The 24,066-nt window shown below is 43.5% G+C and overlaps 1 protein-coding gene across 6 annotated transcripts in view; it reads left to right on the top strand.

Moving 5' to 3' along the window:
• LOC105490104 (neuronal PAS domain protein 2) overlaps positions 1-24,066 on the top strand; it is a 175,949-nt gene that overhangs the window by 91,427 nt on the left and 60,456 nt on the right. For 3 of the 6 annotated variants that reach the window (XM_011755417.3, XM_071077255.1, XM_071077254.1), the window contains exons 3-4: positions 12,318-12,466; positions 19,736-19,827. In XM_011755417.3, coding sequence (XP_011753719.1) covers positions 12,318-12,466; positions 19,736-19,827 — 241 coding nt within the window. Of the gene's footprint in view, positions 1-12,178; positions 12,200-12,317; positions 12,467-19,735; positions 19,828-24,066 lie in introns of those variants that run through there. The other 3 variants (XM_011755418.3, XM_071077256.1, XM_011755420.3) reach the window with 2 other exon arrangements.

Below are 24,066 nucleotides of genomic sequence, written 5' to 3'. Positions count from 1 at the left end.
GATGCAGAACGAGGATGAGAACTCACATCTTCTGAAGCCTGTCTAATGCTCATCTCAGCCGAGCCAAATCGTCTGGATTCTCCTGTTCCCTCCACCACTCTTCATCTCCCGGTCGGAACTGGGAACATGAAAATAGGATGCCTCATAGAATGCTTTTAGCTCCTCACCATAGAGACCCTCCAAGGACAAGAAGTCACTCTTCAGAGAACTGCACATCTGTTTGCATAGCTACTACTGTACCTCTTATTCAAACACCAGCTCTTTTTGGCAGCAAGGCAGCCTGCTGGTGCTTCCTTCAGCAGTTCTGAACATAGCTTTCCAACTCGATTGGAAAGCATTTAATTTATGAACTTTCACTCCATTTGATCAACTGTGTTTGATGCAGAGAGCATCTTCTGTATTCCCCCATCAGGATGCCTCTGTTAACTCAGTTAACAGAACTAGACTTAGTGGAGCCAGTTGAAAAGATGGCACCCTTGGGAAGAGGCACCAGGAAAAGCATCCTAGTAGCAGGGAAGCCTCATAGATGTTATGGATAGTTTCCCAATGGATGCCAGAGATGCATAAGCTGAAGATATTGCCAGCCAGAGCAGTCCACACTTGAAATGGATTAAAAGGAAGAGCCTGCTAGGAATGGTAGTTTTTGTCCCCCTCTTTTCTCTTTTTACTGCTTTTTATCCTCATTCCTGATCCAGCTCAAAGATGAGGAATTCCAATTCAATGGTTTTTTATTTTTTCCCAAGGGAAACATAGGACTTTTGGTGATGTATAAAATGCACCTGGACCACTATGCATGTTCTTGTGAGTTTAAGGAAGAGAGAGGGCCAAGGACACAAACTTGGGGGTGCATGTTGACATTCACCTGCATGCTCAAACTATTCTTGGCACAGGGCCTCGCCCAGCAGGATGGGAAATGAGCATCTTCCTTCCTCCTCTGTGCCACAGGCCCCTCAGAAGGACCTGATCCCCATCCCAGCCACAGTCATGCCTCTTGGGCAGCTGGGTGTGAAGTCCAGTCTTGCACACTTAGTGTGCACACCTGTGTCATCTCTTCACCAAGAAGGAGGGGAGAGAAGCGTTGAGTATGGTGTATATAATATGCATCTGTCTTACGAAATCCTCTCAGAGAAGGGATCCTTGGAATCCTCCAAGGTTCCACCTGTGGGAGAAACCTGAGGGGTGTGGGTGTGGGTGTGGGTGTGTGCGTGGCGCTTTGCCTTGGAACCATGGCCCTCTCCTGCCTTGCACTATGTGGTGACTCTTCTTCCTTCGGCCCTCCTGAAATACCATAGACACAGCCCCTTTGTAAGAGTGTGGGGCTGCTGTGCTAGGACTCACTTGGATCCTGAGCTGCAAGTACAACCCTCCTCTGGAATTCCAGAGTTCTGGAGAGCTACGCCTGAGGCGCACATCTCCTCTCAGAGGGTAGGGAAGCATAGGACAGTAGTTTTATTGGGTTAGTAAAACTCCATGTTGATGTGCAATGGCGGATTCCTTTTGATGCTTTTTTAATGTTAGCTCATTCCAGAGTGATACACTAATACCAAGGGAAGAAGGGCCTGCCCAGTTCATCTGTCATTCTCTTTGTTCTGCAAGAACTACCCAGAAATATGTTTCTTCAAGAGTCTCTTATAATTATAGTCCAGCTCACCCCATATGCTTTTCTGCAAAAGGATCTTATTAACAGCCCCTGCCACCAGGCTTTTATATTCTGTGTTCCCACCCTTTGATTCCTATGGGTCTTTTACAAACTCACTAAAAAATATATGAAAAGATACATGAGAGTTTTGGATCTTGGTAAGATGGAGTTAGCCTACTCCGTCCTGTCCATTACAATGAATGCAGCTGTAAAGCCTGAGCACAATTCATGAAACAGCTATTTGAGGACCCTGAAGAGTAAATAGTAGGGTGCAGATTGGGGAAGCACTACCAAACCAGCAGCGAGTTCACCATTTTTTCCCCTGTAATATCTCCTAGCATAGACTCAATGCCCCACACCCAGAAGTGGGCCTCTGCTGACAGAGAGAGGACCAGGAGCTCTAATACTGGCTTAAGGAGCAGGAACAAGGTCTCCTAATGCTCAGATTGTGCAAGGTTAAATCTGTCCTTTTTTTGTTTTTTCTCTATTTCCTTATATCCTGGAAGCAATCCTCCAACAGCAGCACAGCAGGAGCAGCAATGACAATCAGAATCCACATGAAAACTTTTATGCAGAGGGCGGGGAACCTCTCTCCAGACAGAGCAGCTACACTTCCAAGAGGGTGGGATGAAACCCTGCTGCTTTCTTCCCCCTTGCTGTCTATCTTCCTACTGCTTGGCCCCAGATGAAAGCGCAGATGTAGGTAGTATGAGGCAGGGCAGGATAAATAGAGCCAGCTTTCTGGCCAATGGAACAGAAAGGGAGCCTGGGAACCAGAAGGTACTGGGCAGATTTCAGAGAGGGAGGTGCTCAGGAAAGTGACTCTATAAAGTTGGTTGTGAGTTTCTGCGCTGACCCCTGAGCTGAATCTGCACGGATCTGATCTTAAGCAGCATACCGTAGACCCTCAGGTCTGAACTTCAGAATAGACCACCACCCAAGGTCTAAGACTGGCCATGTGGAACATATTTTAGTAGCACTATGGATTTCTCATCAGAAACCAGGGAAGCCTTCTGATAGGAGTACAATATTTTTTAAATGTTGAAAGAAAAGAGCTATTAATCCAGAATTCTACATGTAGTGAAAATATCCTTCAGGAATGAAGGCAAAATGAAGATATCCTCAAATGAATGAAAACTTCCTGTCCAGAGACCTGCTCTGAGAGAGTTACTAAAGGTTTTTTCAGCAGAAAGGAAATGACACTACATAGAAACTTGGAATAGGAAGAATAAAGGAAGAATAACAGAAATGGTAAATATTTGACAAAAACAGCATAATCTGATAGGGTATTCAGTGTATGTATAGACAGCACATAAGACAATTGCTGCATAAAAAAGGGGGGAAGGTAGAGGGGGCTGTATAGTGAAAAGTTTCTAGATTCCATTTGAAATAATAAAATATTCTACGTGGACTTTGAAAAGACAAGTTTATATATTACACTCCCTAAAATTATTACTAGAAGTCATACAAAGAAATGTAGAGGGCAAAGAAATAGATAAATTAAAATGGAATACTAAAAAATGTTTAAATAATCCAAAAGAAATCAGGAAAGGGGAAATAACCCAAACAAAGAATGAACAAACAGAAAACATGTTAAAACAGAAGATATAAATCCAAGCATATCAGTGATTACATTAAATACAAATTGTCTAAATATGCCAACTAAAAAACAGATTTTGTTGCCAAGATTTTTTTTTCAATAACCTAAACACCTAAATATATGCTGTCCGCAAGACAGTTAACTCAAATATGATGGTATAGATAGAGGGTAAAAGTAAAACTATGGAAAATGACATACCACATAAACACTAATTAAAGAAAGCCAGAATGGTTCTATTAATATTAAATGAAATAGATTTCAGAGCAATGAAATTTACTGGGAATAAAGAGTGACATTACATAATGATAAAGGATCAATTCACCAAGAACAGATAACAATTCTAATATGTATACACCTAAAAACAAAGCTTCAAAGTACATGAAGCACAACCTGAAGAAGTTAGATGAGTCTTTAATATGCTTCTCTTAGGAATAGAACTAGTAGAGTAAACTTCAGCAAGGATATAGAAGAATTGAAAAATACCATCAGCCAACAGAATCTGATTAGTATTTGTACAACATTCCACTCAACAAGAGCAGAATACACATATTTTCAAGTACATATTGAACATTTACCAAGGTAGACCAAACCTTGCTTCATAAAACAAATGTAAATAAATTCAGATGAAAAAGTAGAAACAGAAAGATAGCAGGAAAAATATCTCCACATCTTGGAAATTAAACAACGAACTTTGTAGTAATCCATGGGTCAAAGAGAAAGTCTCAACGATATTAGAAAATATTTTAGTTGAATAGAAATGAACATATAACATTTCAAAATTAGTGGGTTGCCGCTAAAGCAATGCTTAGCGGGAAACTTGCAACATTAAATGCTCATATTAGAAAAAAAGGAAAGGTCTCAAATCAACAAGTAACCTTCTACCCTAAGAAACTAGAAACAGAAAAGTAAGATAAACTCACAGCAAGAAAGATGGAAATTAGATATAAACACAGAAAGTAGTAAAATTAAAAACAGAAAAACAATACAGAAAAATCAACTAAACTAAAAGGTGGCTTTTTAAAAGATTGGCCGGACACAGTGGCTCATGCCTGTAATCCCAGCAGTTTGGGAGGCCGAGGTGGGGGGATCACTTGAGGTCAGGAGTTCAAGACCAGCCTGACCACCATGCTGAAACCCCGTCTCTACTAAAAATACAAAAATTAGGCGTGGTGGCAGGTGCCTGTAATTCCAACTACTTGGTAGGCTGAGGCAGGAGAATCGCTTGAACCTGGGAGGTTGAGGTTGCAGTGAGCCGAGATCATGCCATTGCACTTCATCCTGGGTGACAAGAGCGAAACTCCATCTAAAAAAAATAATAAAAATAATATAAAGTCAATAAAATTGGTAAGTCTGTCAAGGGATTGAAAAAGGCACAATTTATCAATAGCAGGAATAAGAAGGGGTATCATTAGATATTCTGAGAAATTCAAAGGGCCATAAGGAAATACTATGAACAATTAGATCCACATAAAATCCAACCACTTAGATGAGATGGGCCAATTACTTAAAAACCACAACTACCAAACTCACAAAAGATGAAAGAGAAAACCTAGAGTCCTATAACTAAGAAATTGAACTTGTATTTGAAAACCTGAACAGGAAATCTCCAGACCCAGATGATTTCACTGGTGAATTCTGCCAAACATTAAAAGAAGAAATGTCACCAGTTCTGTTCACAGTCTTCCAGAAAGTTGAAGATGAGGAAGTACTTTCCAATTTATTTTATGATACCAGCATTACCCAAAGACAGTATGAGAAAGGAAATCTGCAGAACAGCATTTTTCATAAGTGTAGATACAAAATTTCTCAACAAAACATTAGCAAACTATATCCAACTATATATACATATATTTTTAAAATTATGATCAAGTGGAGCTTATCTAGGAAATGCAAGGCTATTCAGAATTCAAAAATCAATGTAATCCACTATGTTATGAAGTTATAAAAGAAAAATCACATGATTATATCAATTGATGAGGAAAAAGACTTTGGCAAAATGCAACATCTATTCATGAAATAAAAATCAATACTTAAAATAGATTATAAATCTAAATGTAAAATACATAAAACTATAAAATCATAAGAAACAAAGATAGGAGATAGTCTTTGTAGTCTATAAGATTAGACAAAGAGTTCCTAGACCTAACACCAAAAGTACAACTCATAAGAGAAAAAATTGTTAACCTGGACCTCATCAAAATTAAAAACTCACTCTGTAAGTTACTATTAAGAGAATGAAAAAGCAAGCAATAGTTGGGTAGAAAATACTGACAAATCACATATCTGACAAAAGACTTGTGTCCAGAAAATACAAGCAACTCTCAAAACTCAATAGTAAGGAAGTAGACAACCCAATTTTAAAATGGGCAAAAGATATGAACAGATGCTTCCTCAAAGAGGGTCTACAGATGTCAAAAAAAGTGAAAAGATGTCCACTGCCATTAGCCATTAGAGACATGCAAATTAAGCCGCTAATAATGTACCACCTCAACTTTCTTAGATTAGCTAAAATATAAAGTACTGATAGTATTAATTCCCTTTAAGGTTGTAGAACACTGGATCATTCCTACATTGCTGGTAGAGAGGTAGAATGGCATGGCCACTCTGGAAAACAGTTTGGTCGTTTCTTATATAGTTTCCATATGACCCAGATGTTCTAGTCCTGGGTTCTTCAGAAAAATACAAACACATTCACTGAAAAACCTGTACACCAATGGGCATAGCAGCTCTATTCATAATTACCCAAACTGGAAACAATCCAAATTTCTTCAATGGGTGAATGCATAAACTGGCTGTGGAACACCCACACAGTAGAAAACTACTCACCAACGAGAAGGCACACGGTATTGACAGACCCAAGTTGGATAAATCTCAAAGGCATTATGCTGGGTAGAAGCAGCCAGGCTCAGAAGGTTACATGCTCTAGGATTATACTTTTATGACATTCTTGAAAAGAGAGCATAGGGATGGAGAACAGAGGAGAGCTGGCCAGGGTTTTTGGGGAGTGGAGGGCTGAGAGAGTTTTGTAGAGAGCTGTCTCGTGTCTTGATGGTGATGACTGTTCCACACATTTATACATGTGCTAAAACGCATAGAACCGTGCCCCTGAAGAAAAAGGCTCGCTGTGTGTTAATTTTAAGGAAAAACAAAAAACAAACGTTTTAAAGCATCCAGCGTCAGCGTCACTTTTTCGAGACTAATGAAATTTGACTGAACCTCACTTGGCTCTTTCCCTGCATCCCCTGCTGTGGTCGCCGGGGAGCAGCAGTGCAGTGCTGTGCTTTGGGGTGGAGGAACCTGCTGGACCCTTCCTGTCTCTACTCACTTCCCATTAAGTTGGGTTCCTCATCCTTTTCTGAGGACTCATTTCATTTCCTTTCCCTGTCCCCACTCATCCAAAAGCTCAGACCAGGTTTGCTTGGTCTGCCATTCACAGCTGTGCCATCAGCCTCCCCCTGCCTCCCCACCCTATCCTTTCCTTCTCCAATTGAGCCCGACTCTGCTGCCAAACTTGACCACCTGGCTTTCCCCTGGGCTGTCCTCTCCACTCCTGACCATGCACCCCTCGAAGCTATCTCATATGCTTGCCTCTGGGGACTCTCTGGCTGGGCTCCCTCCTTGGTGAACACCCTTGACAATTCGTTGGAACTTCTCACCGGGCGGTAGTGTATTGCACACCCTGTACCAGCTTCTGAGGAGTGAGTTCAGTCTCTTCCTCTAGACACTGAGCTGCTTTTAGCTGAGGGCCAAGACCTCTTTCCTGGTGCCTCCTCTATATTGCTTGATGGAGCGCCTTGTGCACAGAAGGTGCAAATCAGAGAATATAGAACAAAGGATATTCTTCCTGTCTCTCATTGCCCTGGTCCAGAGAACCCTCAAGTCAGAAGTGGAAGAGGCCCTGTCAAAGGGGGAGGGAGTGGGGAGATGTTAGTCAAAGGGTAAAAAGCTTCGGTTAGACAGGAGGAATCAGGTTTTGAAGTCTGTTGCACAGCAGGGTGACTATAGTTAATAACAACATACAGTGTTGTATATTTCAAAATTGCAAGGAGAGTAAATGTCAGATGTCTCACCACAAATAAGTGAAGTGACAGATATGGTAATTAGCTTAATTCAATCATTCCATGTTGTGTATATATACATCTAAACATTGCATTGTACCCTATAAACATGTACCGTTATTACGGGTCCTGGAAGGTAGCCTGTCCCCCACTTCCCTGGAGGTCTGTCTGTATTGCATTTAATAAATGGATGTTTGAGTTCCACCCATGGGTGCCCTTCTGCCTCAATCCCCTACTATGTGTATCCAGATAGGCTAGTTGTGCTGTGTGGCACACAATCCCCAAATCTCATTAAAGCCGATGTGCTCATCACACAGCTGCTGGGCCCTTGTTGAAAAGTGTCCTCACCCAAGGACCCAGGCTGAGAGAGGCTTCACCTCCCATCACCAAGGGAGGTGAATGGAAAAAGGAATGAGGCAGATTTTGCACTGACTCTTCATGCTTCTCCCTGGGAACCAACACATGGCACTTGTGCCTACATGTTCTTGGCCGAGCGAAGGGGCAGGGAAGCGCAATCCTACTGTGTCTAGAAGACAAACTGGAAATATTTGGTGAACAGAAATCCTAACACCACAGGTGACCACCGCAGTGGGAAAGGCCGCTCCTCCTAGGAGCGGAAGTGAGGGTCACAGTCTTCCCTTGATTTCCTGCAGTATCTTCCCCAAGAGGGAACGCAAACACCAGCCTCCTGTTAGTGTGTGGCACTGTTTCTCTGCATGGTGTGCTTAGTTTTTGTGCTATAAACTCAAGCAGCCAGAATTAGTCACTCTCAGTTCTGTGTTCCCAGAACACTGGGTCCATAGGTCCATAACAGATCATGCCATAGTGATTTGGAGGGAGCTGTAGGAAGTGGCAGGAGGGTGCACAGCCTCACAGTGTGGGCCCTGGGCAGCCTGTGCCACCACTTCCCAGACCTGTGATGTTGGTGAGTTACACGGCCTCTCAGTGCCGTGCTCCTTCCCCTTGGCATGGAAATGCAATAGTACCTGCCTTAAAGGGTTGCCATGAGGATTGAAGGAATGAATGGATGTAAAGCTCTTAACATGGTGCCCGTTACATACATAGTAAGTGCCCAGCAAATGTTACCTGTGTAACCCGACCCAAACTCCCAAGATGCCCGATGATGGACGCTTCAGAACAGATAACAGAAGGCCCTGCATTCAAAAGTCAATATCCATGTATATTTAAAACACACACATACCTTCCCTTCCTCCCTCCCTTGGTCTCTCTCTTGCTCTCTCTTATTCTCTCTCTTTCTCTTATTCTCTCTCTCTCTCTCGTTGTCTCTTTCTCTCTCTCTCATTCTCTCTCTCTCATCTTTTATTATTTCTCTCTCTCTCTTAATAAGAAGATAACAAACAACCCAATTGGAAAATAGGCAGAAGGTTTGAACAAATGCTTCACAAAATAAGATACATAAATGGCCATTAAGCATGTAAAAAGATGTCCAACATCACTCGTCACCAGAAAAATGCAGATCCAAGCCATAACATTTCAATGGCTAAAGTTAAAAAAAAAAAAAAAAAACACTCATAACACCAAATGTTGACAGGGATTGCAGCAACCGGGACTTTCATACATTGCTGGTGGAAAAGCAGAGACAGTGTAGCCAGCTTTGTGCAGCCTTGTCTTATCAGGTTAAACATACGCTTACCAGATGACCCAGCAATTCCATGCCTCTGTATTCACCCAAGAGAAATGAATGCCTCTATCTATACAAAGATCTGTACCAGAGTATTCAGAATGGCATTATTCTTATTACCTCCAAGCTGGAAATGAACCAGATGTTGTGGCATATTCATACACAGGAATACTAGTCAGCAGGAAAAAGGAATGGGATGTTAATATGTGTAGCAACACGATGCATCTCAAAAACGTCATGCTAAATCAAAGTAAAAGACTGTATACTCTGATTCCAGGGCTGTTAAATTCTAGACCAGGTGAAACTACCCGCAGATAAGTGGTTGCCTGTGGCTGTGGCTGGGGGTGGGCGGGTCAATCACAAAGACACAGGAGAAACCTCTTTCGGAAGAGGGAAGTGTTGTTTATCTTGATTTTGGTGGTAGTTACCCAATTAATACACCAAACTATGCACTTAAAATGGATGAATTTTATGGAATTTAAAAAATGCCTTAAAACCCCAAAGCATGGCCAGGCATGGTGCCTCATGCCTGTAATCCCAGCACATTTGGAGACCGAGGCTGGTGGATCACCTGAGGTCAGGAGTTTGAGACCAGCCTGGTCAACATGGTGAAACCCCATCTCTCCTAAAAAATACAAAAATTAGCCAGGTGTGGTGGCACGTGCCTGTAATCCCAGCTACTCGGGAGGTTGAGGCAGGAGAATCGCTTGAACTGGGAGGCAGAAGTTGTAGTGAGCTGAGATCTCAGTACTACACTCCAGCCTGGGCAACAAGAGTGAGACTCTCTCTCAAAAACCAAAAACCAAAGCTTGGTTGTTGGGGTGTCTTTCAAAACCTTCGTCCCAGTGTCTGTGTGTGGTGGTCTCAGGGCCTGCCGAGAGGACCCTCTTTTTGGGAATAAGGTCATTCCAGGCTCATTTTCTTTCTCTTGCCTGAGAGCAGCGGAACCAGCTGACAGCGACTGGTTTCCAGTGGGCACCACAGTGTGTCCCAGCCGGAGGTGGATGGAAACAAGCTTGTGTCTCTGTCACTAACAATGGGAGCTTTCGTCAGAGTTGCTGTCAGGCCGTGTTGGTCGTCATTACACCCGTTGAAGAAGAGAACAGAGCAGTAATGAGCTGGGTGTTATCGGCTCACAAATAATTTATAATGGGCAAACTAGGACAGGAACAGAGCTTTTTTTGGCTAAGGAGGTTGCATGTCACTCTTTAAAATCTAGGCCAAAAAATTATTTATAATGCATAGACACTCACTTGGAAAGTTAAAGGGTTCCTTTCTTCTCTCCCGTGTGTTTGAACATGGTCTTTTAGCCTGGACTAGCAACAAGACGCCGCAACATCTTGCCGCCACGCCTGCAGTTAGTGTGTGATGTGAGAGAGCGCAGGTAAAGAGAATGGCTCGGCAAGGGACAGGGCCTTTGTAGAAGTCCCTTAATCTAGAATCCAAGAACAGACAGGGAGGAGGGGAGAGGCAGGAAAAGACCCCTAGGTAAAGGGTGGTGACCGCGCACATTAGCTGAGCTTTGAAGAATTGCCCACATGTTATCAGGAAACAGCCTAAACTGAGATGGGACAAGTAAAAGATGGGTTGTGAACGTGTGTGTTGAAATCAAGGCAGGTTGTGTGCAATTAGGCAGGGGCAAACTGAGTGGTTAGGGTCCCCGTGGTGTCTAGGGAAAGGGTTTTAGAAATACGTCCCTTTATGTCCAAGGGCTGTCCTGGGAAGCAGTCTTTATTGATACTGTTACCTATAGATACTTATACCTGCTCCAAGGGAGGTGCGTCCGAATCCAGCAGCACACTCTGTCCTGACCACACATTGGCCAGGAGCCTCCCGGTGAAGGATTTGCTCCCCTGGGAACCATGATCCCGGGCCCCAGGTGCCTGGAAAAGCAGCAGTGTTTTATGGGCCTGGCCTCTGGGGCCCCTGTTCTCTCTCTGAGAGCGGACTTCTGCAACAAGTCTGTCTTCAGTGAACTGGGGAGGAGTGAGCCAGCTTTCTCAGCCCTGCATCACCTTCAAATACATGGATTGTTGATGAAGGGCCTGTGGCATGTCATTGAAGATGGAGGCCCCTCAAGTAACGCTGCTTCTGGACTTCTCCGGAGGGCTTTCTGCGTCACGTGTTCCTTGCTGGTTGTTAATTAGAGCATCCCTGACAGCCATGACTCCCTACTCAAGTTCCTGAGGATCTAAGGGTCCTCAGAGGTGCTTGGGTGGCTTGGAGGAGGCCCCTCCCCTCAAACGAAGCAGCTTCACTTTGATCTCTCCTACAGGTGTGAAGCACAGGGTGTCACTTATTTAAAATAGACTTTATTTTTTGGAGCATTTTTAGGCTCACAGACCAATTGAGTGAAAGGCACAGAGAGTTCCCATGTCCCCCTGGACCCTCCCTAGACACACTCAGCCTCCCCCATTGTCAGCATCGCCCACCAGAGTGGTGCCTTAGTTATAGCTGATAAGCTCACACTGACACATTGTTACCACCCAGAATTAACATCAAGGTGCACTTTTGTGTTGTACATTCTCCCAAGTCTAGACAAATGTGTAATGACACATATCCACCAGTACGGTGTCATACAGAGTGGATTCACTGCCCTAAAACTCCTCTCTTCCTCCCTCTCTAGCCCCTAGCAACCACTGAGCTTTATGTTGTCTCTGTAGTTTTGCGTTTTCCAGAATGTCATATACTTGCTATCATACAGTGTGTAGCTTTTTCAGACCGGCTTCTCCAACTTAGTAATATGCATTTAACTTTCCTCCATGTCATTTTAAAAAGGGTTCGTCTCCTCTTAGCAGCTTGACAGCCATGGGCAGTACCTGTCATGTGTCCGCCCTGGGTCTGCACAGCCCTGGCTGTTGTGGGCAGGGTGCGTCTTGCCTCCCTGAACAGGGCGATGAGCTCTTTGGAGCAGGGGCCAGGACATATGTGCTGGTGGCACACGGGACACCTGGCCACCCCTTGGGCCCCGGAACCGGGCTGGGTGGTCTGGATTGAAGGGGACATGGTTTGAGTCTTAGGAAGGGCTCTCCGAGCGCAGCCATCTCAGTCAGCAGTGTGTCCTTTGCTCTCTGAAAGCGAAAGCTCTATGAAGTCCGAGTGAGCAGCATCCGGCCTCAGAGCTAATCTGTGTAAGATTTTGCGTCTGAGTCAGAACTCACTGATTATTAATGCCGTCTGTCTTTGTGGCCAAGAGTCTAGCAAAACATTTTCTATCCTCCTGCCTCGGAAATGTGGCCAGTGTGACCTTCTTGAAAGAGGTTTTTGATAAGATAGATGATCACAATAGAATGTGCTCTAATAGAAAGTGCTTCTGTTTCATCGCAAAGCCTTTGTGACGTGGAATGTTCCAGTAACCTGCTCGTTTTGTGTTTACAGAGCTTCTCGAAACAAGTCTGAGAAGAAGCGTCGGGACCAGTTCAATGTTCTCATCAAAGAGCTCAGTTCCATGCTGCCTGGTAACACGCGGAAAATGGACAAAACCACCGTGTTGGAAAAGGTCATCGGATTTTTGCAGAAACACAATGGTAAAGGTCACCCTTCTCTGTGTTTTTCTTCCTCCCTGCCCTGTCCATGTGGTGATGACTTCACCAATCTGGGCTGCCTGGTTGGTTTTGTCTCCCCAGCCAGGCCCAGCCTTACCAGTTGAGGGCTTCCCATTTCAAAGGCACTCCACCCTCTATCAGCCCATCTCTGGCTAGGTGGGGAGAGGGCACACACCTCCCAATTGCATTATAAGCCAGACGAGAGAATCCAAAACAACCTCACAGGCAGCACCCAGCCGAAGCAGTGTGGCATTCATAGTGACAACATCTTGATCAAAACTCCCTGGCATAAGTGTCTTTTATTCAATGCTGAACAGACGCAGTGGCTGAGTACTCACTTCCTGTGGGATCAGACCATGTGGGTCTTTTCGTCCCTCTCTGCCACTGCCCTCGAACTCTTTGGTCTTTGAAGCTACATCATGAAAAAATACAGTGAAAAGAATGTATTTTCTTAATGTCACATTCATTGTGTTTTTATTGAGATATAATTTCCATCCCATAAAATTCACCATTTTAAAGTGTAGAGTGCAGGCGTCTTTAGCTTATTCACAAGGTGATGTAACCGTCACCGCTATCTAATTTCATCACGCCGGAAAAGAAACCCTGTATCCATTAGCGATCATTTCCCGTTCTTCCCCCTCCCTCCAGATCCTGCCAACCACTAATCTATTTTCTGTCTCTATCAATTCCCCTATTCTAGGCATTTTATACAAATAGAATCATACGGTATGTGGTCTTTTGTATTTGGCTTCTTTCACTTAGCATCTGTGTTTTAGCACTCAGGAGTACTTCATTCCATTTTATGGACCAACAGTATTCTGTTGTATGGATATATTAATACCATATTTTGATTAACCATTCATCAGTTGATGGATATTTGGGTTGTTTACAATTTTTGGAAATTATGAATGATGCTGCTGTGAACATTCATGTACAAATCTGTAAGTTGATATATATTTTTCACTTCTCTTGTTTGTATTCCTAGGAGGGGAATTGCTGCATTAAATGGTAGTGTTTAACTTTTTGAGGAACTGCCAAACTGTTTTCCAAGGTGGCTTGTACCAATTTACATTCCCAGCAGCAATGTATGAGGGTTCTAATTTCTCCACATCCTTGCCAACACTTGTTACTGTCTTTTTTTATTATAACTATTATTAATACCATCTCCCTAGTGGGTGTGAAGTGGTATCTTATATGACTTTGATTTGAATTTCCCAATGACTAATGATGTTTTCCTTTTCATGATCTTTTCATGTGTTTATTGGCCATTTATATATCTTCTTTGGAGAAATGTCCAAATCCATGGCCCGTTTTTAAATCATTGATTTTTCTTTTTATGCCTGAATGGTAAGAGTTCTTCATGTATTCTGGATACTAGACCCTTATCTGGTATAGAATTTGAAAGTATCTTGCCCCATTCTGTGGATTGTCTTTTTACTTTTCAAGTGATACTCTTTGACACACGAAGGTTTTAAATTTTAATTGTTAATGTCCAATTTATTTTTTTCTTTTGATTGCTTGTGCTTGAGGCATCCTATCTAAGAAACCATTGCCTAATCTAAGGTAATAAGGATTTATATCTATGTTTTCTTCCAAGAGGTTTATAATTTTAAACTAGGTTAAGCATAGATATTTGATCCATTTTGTGTTTGTTTTTGTAGATGTTGTAAGGTAGGCTGTGAAAATTCATCCTTTTGCATGTGGATTTCCAGTTATCCTGCCACTCCATTCTTTTTCTAACTTTGTAATACTTTATAAAAGTAACACATACAGAGACTATACATATCATAACTATACAGTTGAATTAATTATCACAAAGCAGACACAGCCAGGGAACCAACGACTCAGATCAAGAAATAGAAGCCCCTTCCTGTCTTCCTCTGCTTTCCCAAAAGAAGGAACCTCTGTGCTGACTTCTAACCCCATAGGTTGGTTTGGCCTGTTGGGGCCTTATTCAGATGGAACCATGAATTATGCACATGATGTTTAGAGATTCCTCCCATTCTTCCAGTGCTGTTGCTGGTTCCTTTCATTAGTGTATAATATTCCATCACATGATTGCCTGCATATGCCGCTTGAACCCATCCTTGAACTCACGTCTTTCTCAAATCATTTTCTCTCCCTTTTCCTCTCCTTCAAACCCTTTTACCTGTTAGTGTGATCGCACCTACCCTGCCAGTCACCCAGGATGTTACAAAAAGTCACAGAATAGTGGAGAGGGCTCTGAACCTATTAGCAAGCAGGAAGAGCAGAATTCTTTTCTCTTTAATCATGACACCAAACATAATAAGTCAGAAATGCCAGACTTCGTGAGGAAATAATTACAGTTCTTCCACACAGGCAGTGATGTGTCTCTTCCACTGAACATTTTCCTAGACAAGATGATTTCATGAAAGAGGGTGCGGCTGGGACATCAGAAAGTTTCATTATACTTCTTATTCTTTTATTATTTCTTTGATGATCATATCTACCTATTAAAAATGTGACAGTAATGATACATCCTCATATTATTTTTTTCCAAAGCTGCCCAGGAGAGAGTAAAGAACATGTTAATTGCTTTTGTTAAAAGTCAGGGAAGACCAATCAAGCAGGATTGGAATGAAGTGTTACAGCAGTATTTGATCGCCCTGATAATTTAATCAAAATGGTTATATTTCCTAAATAATGATTTAGCCAAGTGAAATAGCAGGTTGGTTTGATTGCCAAGATATTTTGTGCAAATTACTCAAACTAGGTCAGTGCCACTGAGAAGCAGGACAGCTGTTAAATAGGACAGCTGGGATCAAGTTCGTCAGCCTGACATTTATGCCGCGCTCTGTCCACTGTGGAATGACAGAATTGTCAAATCTGGGTCCTGGAAAGGATCAGTCAGCAGAAATGCAGCCTCCAAACACCGGGAGAGCCTGCTTCAGCTCGCCTTTTTCATAAGACGAAGGTCTAGTCCTCACAACCCACTTAAACACAACCAGGATCATGCCAGGATCTCACCCGTCTCTGATTTCGTGTTCAAAAGAAAGCAGACAATTCATGGAACATTTTTTGGGGAAATAGAGTTGTTAGAGCAAAACTTGGACTAAAGCAAAAAAGCAAAGCAATCACTTTACTTGCAATCCAAATGGACATGAACTCTGCAGACATCTGCAACAGAGTAGAGAATACTGACCGTAAGCATCTATGCAGGGCTTGCTGTGAGCTGCGCAATATTCTACGAGCTCTACATACAGGAACTCCTCTACATAAAGCTCATCTTCGTGGCAGCGCTTTTTTTTTTTTTTTTTTTTTTTTTTTTTTGAGACAGAGTCTTGGTCTGTCACCCAGGCTGGAGTGCAGTGGGGCAATTTTGGCTCACCGCAACCTCCGCCTCCCAGGTTCAAGCGATTCTCCTGCCTTAGCTTCCCAAGTAGCTGGGATTACAGACACGTGCCACCACATCTGGCTAATTTTTTGTATTTTTAGTGGAGATGGGGTTTTGCCACTTTGGCCAGACTGGTCTCAAATTCCTGGCCTCAAGTGATCTGCCCGCCTTGGCCTCCCAAAGTGCTGGGATCACAGGCGTGAGCCACCGCGCCCGGCCCATGGCAGCACTTCGAGTTAGTTCCATCACACAGATGAGGCACACAAGGTCAAGTCACTCATCCAACTCAGACAGCCAGGAAAACGTGGAATCTAAACCCAGCAGCCTGTCTCCAGACCCCAGCTTTTTAGCGCTACACTCTATGGCTCCTCCACGAGAGGTGATCTGCAGGGCTTCTTGTGGCTGTTTATACCACAACTGCACTACAGCTGTTCCTGAGTGTGTCCATTTAGACTACTGGTTCTCAACCTTGTGTGCATATTTGAATCACCTGAAGAGCTTTTGAAAACTACATATTACCAGGTAACCCCACACAGACCAATATGTCACGATCTCTAGGGGTGGGACCATACTGGGATACCAGCTTGCAAGAGAAGATTGTTCAATTTTCAGGAGTTTTGCCAAAGTTGGTAGCTTGAAATCAGCCATGGTAGGCATATCTACACCACAGAAAGGGGCAAACACTGCAAATCAGGGCTGTTTGTTGTAGAGGGTGGAGAGCCTTTCACCAGCAGGTGGTCAGGTAAAGCCCAGGCATCAGCATTTTTAAAGCTCCCCAGGTGATTCCGGCGTGCAGTGAGGGTTAAGAACTATGAATTTCAACATGCTTCCTGCCTTCATGCTAAAGGCAGACCACATGATAAGTAAGGACAGATGATTAGGTCTAAGTAGTTGCTATAATTATTTAGCTCTTTCCCCAATAATCTTTCAGCATTGTTTGTTTTCTCAGCTTGGGAAATAAATTGTAATCCTGGACTGTACAAGTAATACAAATCAAAATGAGAATCTGATCACGATTCTTTGTAGCAAAATGTTGTAACAGTAGCTATTGTAAGATAGACATCCCTAAAGTCTGTAAATAGCAGGACATATCGGACATCCTTATCTACATCCATCTAAATGTTCTCCAGGGTCAGGCTGGCCTACGCGTTATCCTCTTCCTGAGTGAGTCTCAAGCTGACCTAATGAAATTTTCTCCTACTATTAAATCCCATTCCTCATTCACACCTCTTTAATGTGTCTGTCTTCATGGATGGAAGGTGAGGTGGGGAGAGCTGTAGAATAAGGAGAAATTTCCCTGTTGAACAGGGTAATATTTACCCAGGACAGCTGTGGAATTTCTGCCCCATTTTCCAGGATTTTATTTGAGCACATACATCTCAAACATATACTGCTTATTACTCAGATATACCAGGAGCCGTCGGGAGTTGAGCACGCTAGGAAATGGCTATAGGTGATACCGGAGTAGAATTCTGGGGGTTGGCTCTTAATCACAATGTTTTCCTACAAAAGTGGCTCTCAGGTGGTTTTGTTTCCCTGGAAATTTGGAAACCACTTTGACCGTAACACTGAATTTTATTTCCCAGTGTAACATTTTTTCCTTGATTTGAGACATCGTATCTAACATATTTTTTTTAATATGCTGTGAACTGAACCTTCACTTCCAAGGAGACTAATTCAATTGTTGAAATACAAAGTGAATGAGATGGCTGCTTTCGGTATTATTATGCTAGCGTTGACAAAATACCCAGTCATACAGAATGATCTAAAAATTACTGAGGTTAAAGAAGTGGGTCTTTCCTTTTCCTTCACCGTTACGTTGAGTGGATCTCTATCTAAATGAAATTTGGGCTGCCACAAAGACTCCTCTACTAGACAGACAGGTAATCTGCAGTTTGATCCTCGTGGTCAAAAGAGTCTGACAGTTGAGTGTGCATATTGGGGAGAAGAGGAAAGGCATTTGTGAGGTTAATATTGTAGCACATCTTCCGTCCCTCTCTTTTCTAAGTGGCCAAACTGTGGCAACCATTTGTTTGAAGAGGTGGGAGTTGCACCCTCTCTTCCTCGTCTCGGCCAGCACCACAGAACAGATTCTGGCCAAGATGTGCATGTAGCACCTGCCTCTACTTCCCGTGCTGCGTTCCACCATGTGCGTACGACACCTGGCACTGGGTGTGTCCCCACAGTGCGGCCCTTCCTCCAGGGGCCCTCTCAGTGTCGTTGGCTGCCTGACCACCAGCACAGCTTCCTCTCCGGGGTTTCTTCCAGTGTTCAGTTACCAAAGGCTCACAGCGGCTCTCTTGTGCCGCTTTAAAATCACAAAGACAAAAATCCAACGTTGTATAACAGCAGCAGCAACTTGTTCTGTCTGACATCTTGAAGGAAGGAACCTTCCTGGTGGAGCCGAGCACTGCTGGGAACGTTGGATTTCAGAACAAGTGGGGGTTTACAGGGTCACGTGCACAACTCAGCTCTTTTTTTTTTTTTTTTTTTTTTTTTTTGAGACGGAGTCTGGCTCTGTCGCCCAGGCTGGAGTGCAGTGGCTCGATCTCGGCTCACTGCAAGCTCCGCCTTCTGGGTTCACGCCAGTCTCCTGCCTCATTCTCCCGAGGAGCTGGGACTACAGGCGCCCGCCACCACGCGTGGCTAATTTTTTTTGTATTTTTAGTAGAGACGGGATTTCACCATGTTAGCCAGGATGGTCTCGATCTCCTGACCTCGTGATCTGCCCTCCTCTGCCTCCCAAAGTGCTGGGATTACAGGCGTGAGCCACCGCGCCCGGCCATAACTCAGTTCTTTACATCCTTTGTTCATGAGTAGCTGCTGCATTCACTCAGATTCATTCATTCAAATGGCAGAGTGCATTCCTCATGCTCCATGTAAGAGATTATCAAAAACACAAGCACAAAGGAGAGAGCCTTGAAATCTTTCTCCTGGCTTAAAGTTGATGGATTATCTGCCTGGACCATTTGCATTCTCCAGGAAGTTATTAAACAGGTTAGTTTTATTCTCTGAGATACGAGTCTTATGTTCTTTAGCACCGAGGAAATAGTCTCTGAAGAAACCTATTACTACATGAAATGGAGCAAAATGTTGGTTTAAGATGGAGGATAAACAGAAGGAAAAACAAACGTATTTGATATTGCATTTGAGCTACCTGTAATTATCTTATCAGAAATAATTTAATAATAGAACAAAACATTCTGTAAAAATGCAGAACTAAAATATTTAAGGAACCCCTTGTAGGCCAATGACTATTTGAATTTATAAATGCGCATAATGTCTTCAGTACAAGGCAGTTGCGTGAAATGGATGAACTGTAGATTAACCCCTAAAAGTTTTGAGGAGAGTACATTCTGTGTATGGGTATAGCGCACTGTATTTCAGTAACGGAAGTGCGGAAAAATATGGTACATTCTGTATAACACAGTGGGTTATTTTCCACATGCCTAAGATGTTTCTGGAATTTTTTAAATCCCAGGTCTGTGAAGTGTTTTGCTTCACCTGGACCATGAAGAAGCCACTTAGGAAGGTGTCACAACCATCCCAGTGTTTGTTCCTGTTGCCTTCATAGGTGGCAACTACCTAATTCCAACTGTTGGCGACGGAGTTCGTCATGTAGACATTCAGGGCTGTGGTACCACCTGTAAGGGCAGGCACCCCAGCCATAGAGAAGGTGGGGGATGATCCTCCCTAAAGCCTCATTAAGGGAGGTGAGAACATTCAAAGCTCCCAGTCCTTGGAAATCAGGGTAACATATTTCCTTATGCTGGCTTCTTAAATTAAACTACACAGAAGTTTACACAAAATTACACAGAAGTAACATGTGCTTCATCTGTTAATTCCAACTTCTAGGTGCCATTGACTATAAAGGCTTATTTGTGTCTCTTTTTTAGAAGTCTCAGCGCAAACGGAAATCTGTGACATTCAGCAGGACTGGAAGCCTTCATTCCTCAGTAATGAAGAATTCACCCAGCTGATGTTGGAGGTGAAACGCACTTTCAAAATCGCTTCAACAGTTGCCAGTGAAAATGTAGCTACTTGTTGCAGATAAGCCCCTGTGCCCAAAGGAAACTACCGTTCTTGATCCAGGGAAGACTTGGCTTTGAAACAGATGCCCTCCCTGAGGCTCTCTGCCTGCTGTTGCCTGTGGGCCATGTCAACAAGAATCCCAAAATTGAATGTGGTCACGTGCTTTCACTACAGTGACCACAGGATGAGCCCCTTGATGGTGTCACAACCAGAGGACACTTTGCTAGGGAGTCAGGAAGGGTGGGTTCGAGGTGGGTAGAGAGAGGGGAAGGACAGAGGGAAGATGAATCAGCTGGCACTGTCATTTGACTCAGAGTCTTCTCTTTAGACTGCTATGATGATACGTTTTCTCTTAGTAGAAACACGTCTTGAAATTAAAAGTTGTCTTTTAAAGATATGCTTTGAACTTGAACTCATATTACGTCCACATGGCGTACAGATGTTAGCCACAGGGACCCCGTGCCTCCCCATCCGGCTCACGCCCTTTCTGTGCTGAGTGAGATGCTCATGTTCCTCCCTCTGGGTCAGAGGCCCCATACTCATCTATAGGGCTGTATTTGTGAAAACCTGGCTGATCTCAACATCGTATCTTTGTATATGGGTGAAACTCCTCAGTACAGATGAGCATAAGCCTCTACAGAAACAGCTGCCAAGGTGCTGTGGCTTCTCACCTGGGATAAGTTTTGGAGTATATGGACATGGCAGTGGAGCAGAAAAAGCTCCAGGGAGGCATATCCAGGCCTGCAACCAAGAAGAGGTGAACTGGGACAGATGAGCTCAGCAAAGGGAAGTTAGATGCCGGCTGTGACCAGTGGTTCCTGGCAGGGTGTTTGGAGAGTGGCTTCTGGGGATAAATCTTTCTCTCTCATATCTTATGTGCCTATATAAGACTGATGTAAACTTCAATTTACATAGATTAACTTGCAGAAAACAGAAAGTACTGGAGTAAGAAAATGCCAGAATGAAGATGTCCAAATATTATGAAATGTAAACGCATTAATGAACATTTGCATAAGATGAAAGATACTTAAATCTACATGTGAACTATATTTAAAGAAAATACAGAACTTTCTGCAGAAGCAATGCATTTTTAAGTATGTTAAATTTAAAGCAGCTTGTGAAATGTTGAATTAATGTATCATTATGCTAATTTACATAAATCGATTTATCTTTTAATTCTTATGGAAAAGTAGTTAAAACACATAACCCTATAGCAGCAGCCTTTTTTTAAGAGCCTGTAGCACAACCTTTTTTTTTTTTTTTTTCCCAGTGAGTTTCAAACTATCAAAAGTATTTGAGGAAATAGGGCTTTTGTAAAGTTAAAAATGAATACATTTCGGGGCTAGAAGACAGGACTGAGATTCAGGAGACTGGAATTTCTAGACAAGGAAGATTGATATTTGTATAGTCTTTATACGCTTTTCCTTGCTCTCGGTGTGGACTCCTAGAAGCCGGTGGAAAGGAAATCATGCTAGATGAATGAATTGGATCTGAAATTAAGCTGCACAACCAGCAGGCCTTCTGGGTGAATGGCAGCTGTGAGTGGTCTGGGAAGTCCACCAACTAGTACTGCTGACCCTGACTGTGTCAGGCTTCTCTTCCAACCTGTGGCTCTTCAGTAGACACAGACCTAGTGCTGAGTGACTGGAGCCTTCTAGCATCTCCTTCCTGATGGCCTGAGCCCCAGCTGTGGTTGCGGGAGACGGAGAGCCTCCAGGGTGATGTCATCATTGTCCGGTGCAACCTTCCCATAGCATGGGTCTCTCTCCAGCTGCACCTCCCTCTGTTTTTTTCAGAGACTGTGAAGAATCCAGGTGCCATGCCTTAGTGGCCAGGATGTTCCCTTTTTAAAATGAGGACAGAGCCCAGGAGAGAACCCATCCATCATGTCTCTAGGGAACTGCTAATGCCCTCCAGATGTGACTCCCATCTTCTTCCATCTTCTCTCAAAGAGGCACAAAACCAGACTCCAGGGGGACTCACATAGCTGTGAAGTTTGAAAAAACAAAATTGACCTGGCTGCAGACCAGCTGAGCTGGGAAAGTATCAGCTGGCAAAGACTGTGGCTACCAGCATTGGAACAATTTCACTCAAGAGGAGACCAAGTGCCTGTGGCCCGGGGAATAGGGAGCTTGTGGAATTTCTGAATTTTAATCAGAAAAGCAATCTCTTAGCCCAGAGGTTGTCCCAGAGAACACAAGAAATGTTCCAGCTGATTCAGGAATTAGCAGAAAGGGAAGGTTTCATTTCCCTCTAGTGTGGGGCGGGTATCGAATTCTGAGCCATTATGGCTGCTTTGGAGACACCCCAGTGAAAATCACCCTTCCATGGAGAGAGGCACAGCACTTTGCAATCTCTTGCTGTTGAATCCCTTTCAGATGCTACTGATGGGACTTCCAGAACCATAGCAAGCTTTCTTAAAGCAGTGACTCAGTGCAGCTCTCATAGAGTTGATGGAAATGCCAATGAGCTGATGAAAGTTATCTTCCGTCTATAAATACCTTCAGCTTTTTAACACCCGCTTGCTTTAGACATTCAGGAGGGACATGGGCTCACTGTGCAAGACCATTTGCACTGCCCTGGCTTTACCCAGCTTTCCAATCTGCTTTTTCCAGAAAAGTCTCACTGATGTCATCAACAGTACCCTTACCCCTTAAAAAAATTCACCTCCTAGAGGGCTGCCAAGATGACTTCAAAACATTTTTAGAAAAATACTTGGGAAGGAAAAGTTCCTGGGATGTACTGCTTCGTTTACCGTAACTCACAAATCTAACCCAGCGTTTCTCAATCTTGCCCTATGGTGATTTTGGACCTGGTAGTTCTTCGTCGTGGGGGCTGTCCTGCGTATTACAGGATATTTGGCAGCACTAGATGCCAACACCACCCACTCCAGTGGTGACAACCAAAAATGCCTCCAGACATTACCGAAATTGCTCCCAGTTGAGAACCACTGATGTCATCCAAGAGGATGAGGTCCATTTAAGAAACATACTTGAATCTGTTCTTCAGTCTAAATCCTGCCAGCTGTCAGTGTAAAATAATAAATGAGTCTAGTGTTAACTTTCCTGGTTGAAAGAACTCTTTCCCATTTCGGCATATGCTACAAAGGTACCCTTCACACACTGCTCCTGGCCTCTCCCGGGTTCCTGCTGCCACACACTTAACCACACCCTCCTCACGTGAAAGAATGAACGCCCTTTCGTCCACGCAGATTCTCAGACATCATGTGACCATCTAGTTGAGTGCATGCAACATGTTTCCAGAGCTTTCTAAGCACATATTTCACTTTTTTTCCTAAGCGGAAAAATTTCCAGATTCGGGAAAGATAGTCTTTCAAAGAAAAAGTCAGTGAATCGACAGTGACAGGTTTCCAGTGAAAGTCTCCCTGGGCCTATTATTCCCTTAAAGACTTGGAGAGGTAGGCTTCATTTCTAGTCTCCTCCCCTTCACTGGCACTCCTCCCCTTCACCTAGACAGCCAGTTGCCACTATGATCCTATTCTCTGCTGAATTATGTCGTCTTTGTTTTAGAAATCAACTTTCAGATACATCTTATGAAAGCATTACAAGCACCCACACCAAAATAAATCCCAGTAAATAATCTAAAACCAGCAAAAGTGGCCGGGCGCAGTGGCTCACACCTGTCATCCCAGCACTTTGGGAGGCTGAGGCAGGCGGATCTCTTGAGGACAGGAGTTCAAGACCAGCCTGGCCAACATGGTGAAACCCTCTCTCTACTAAAAATACAAAAATTAGCTGGGCATGGTGGCGTGTGCCTGTAGTCCCAGCTACTTGGGAGGCTGAGGCAGGAGAATCGCTTGAACCTGGGAAGCGGAGGTTGCAGTGAGCCGAGATCATGCCACTGCCCTCCAGCCTGGGCGACAGTGAGACTCCATCTCAAAAAAAAAAAAAAAAAAATGAGCAAAAGTGTCTGCTTTATGAGAAAGCATTGTCCCCCTTCAACCTGTTATATCACAAGCACCCAGGACAGTGTACCCAGCATAGAATAGGCACTCAGTAGAGACTTTCAAATGCATGAATTTTTCAGACATTCTGAAATGCTTATGGATCCAGTTGAGTTACGCAACCCCCACACCCACCCAGCCCTGTAGAATCATGTGAATGTTCTTTACAAGCAGTTCCTTCAGTGGGCATTTCTCTTGTGGCAATGAATGTGAGCAGAGGCCCACCTCGGC

Source organism: Macaca nemestrina, chromosome 13, assembly GCF_043159975.1.
Source record: "Macaca nemestrina isolate mMacNem1 chromosome 13, mMacNem.hap1, whole genome shotgun sequence".
In the NCBI taxonomy this organism is placed as follows: Eukaryota; Metazoa; Chordata; class Mammalia; order Primates; family Cercopithecidae; genus Macaca; species Macaca nemestrina.
This window is presented reverse-complemented; position numbering and strand designations above follow the sequence as displayed.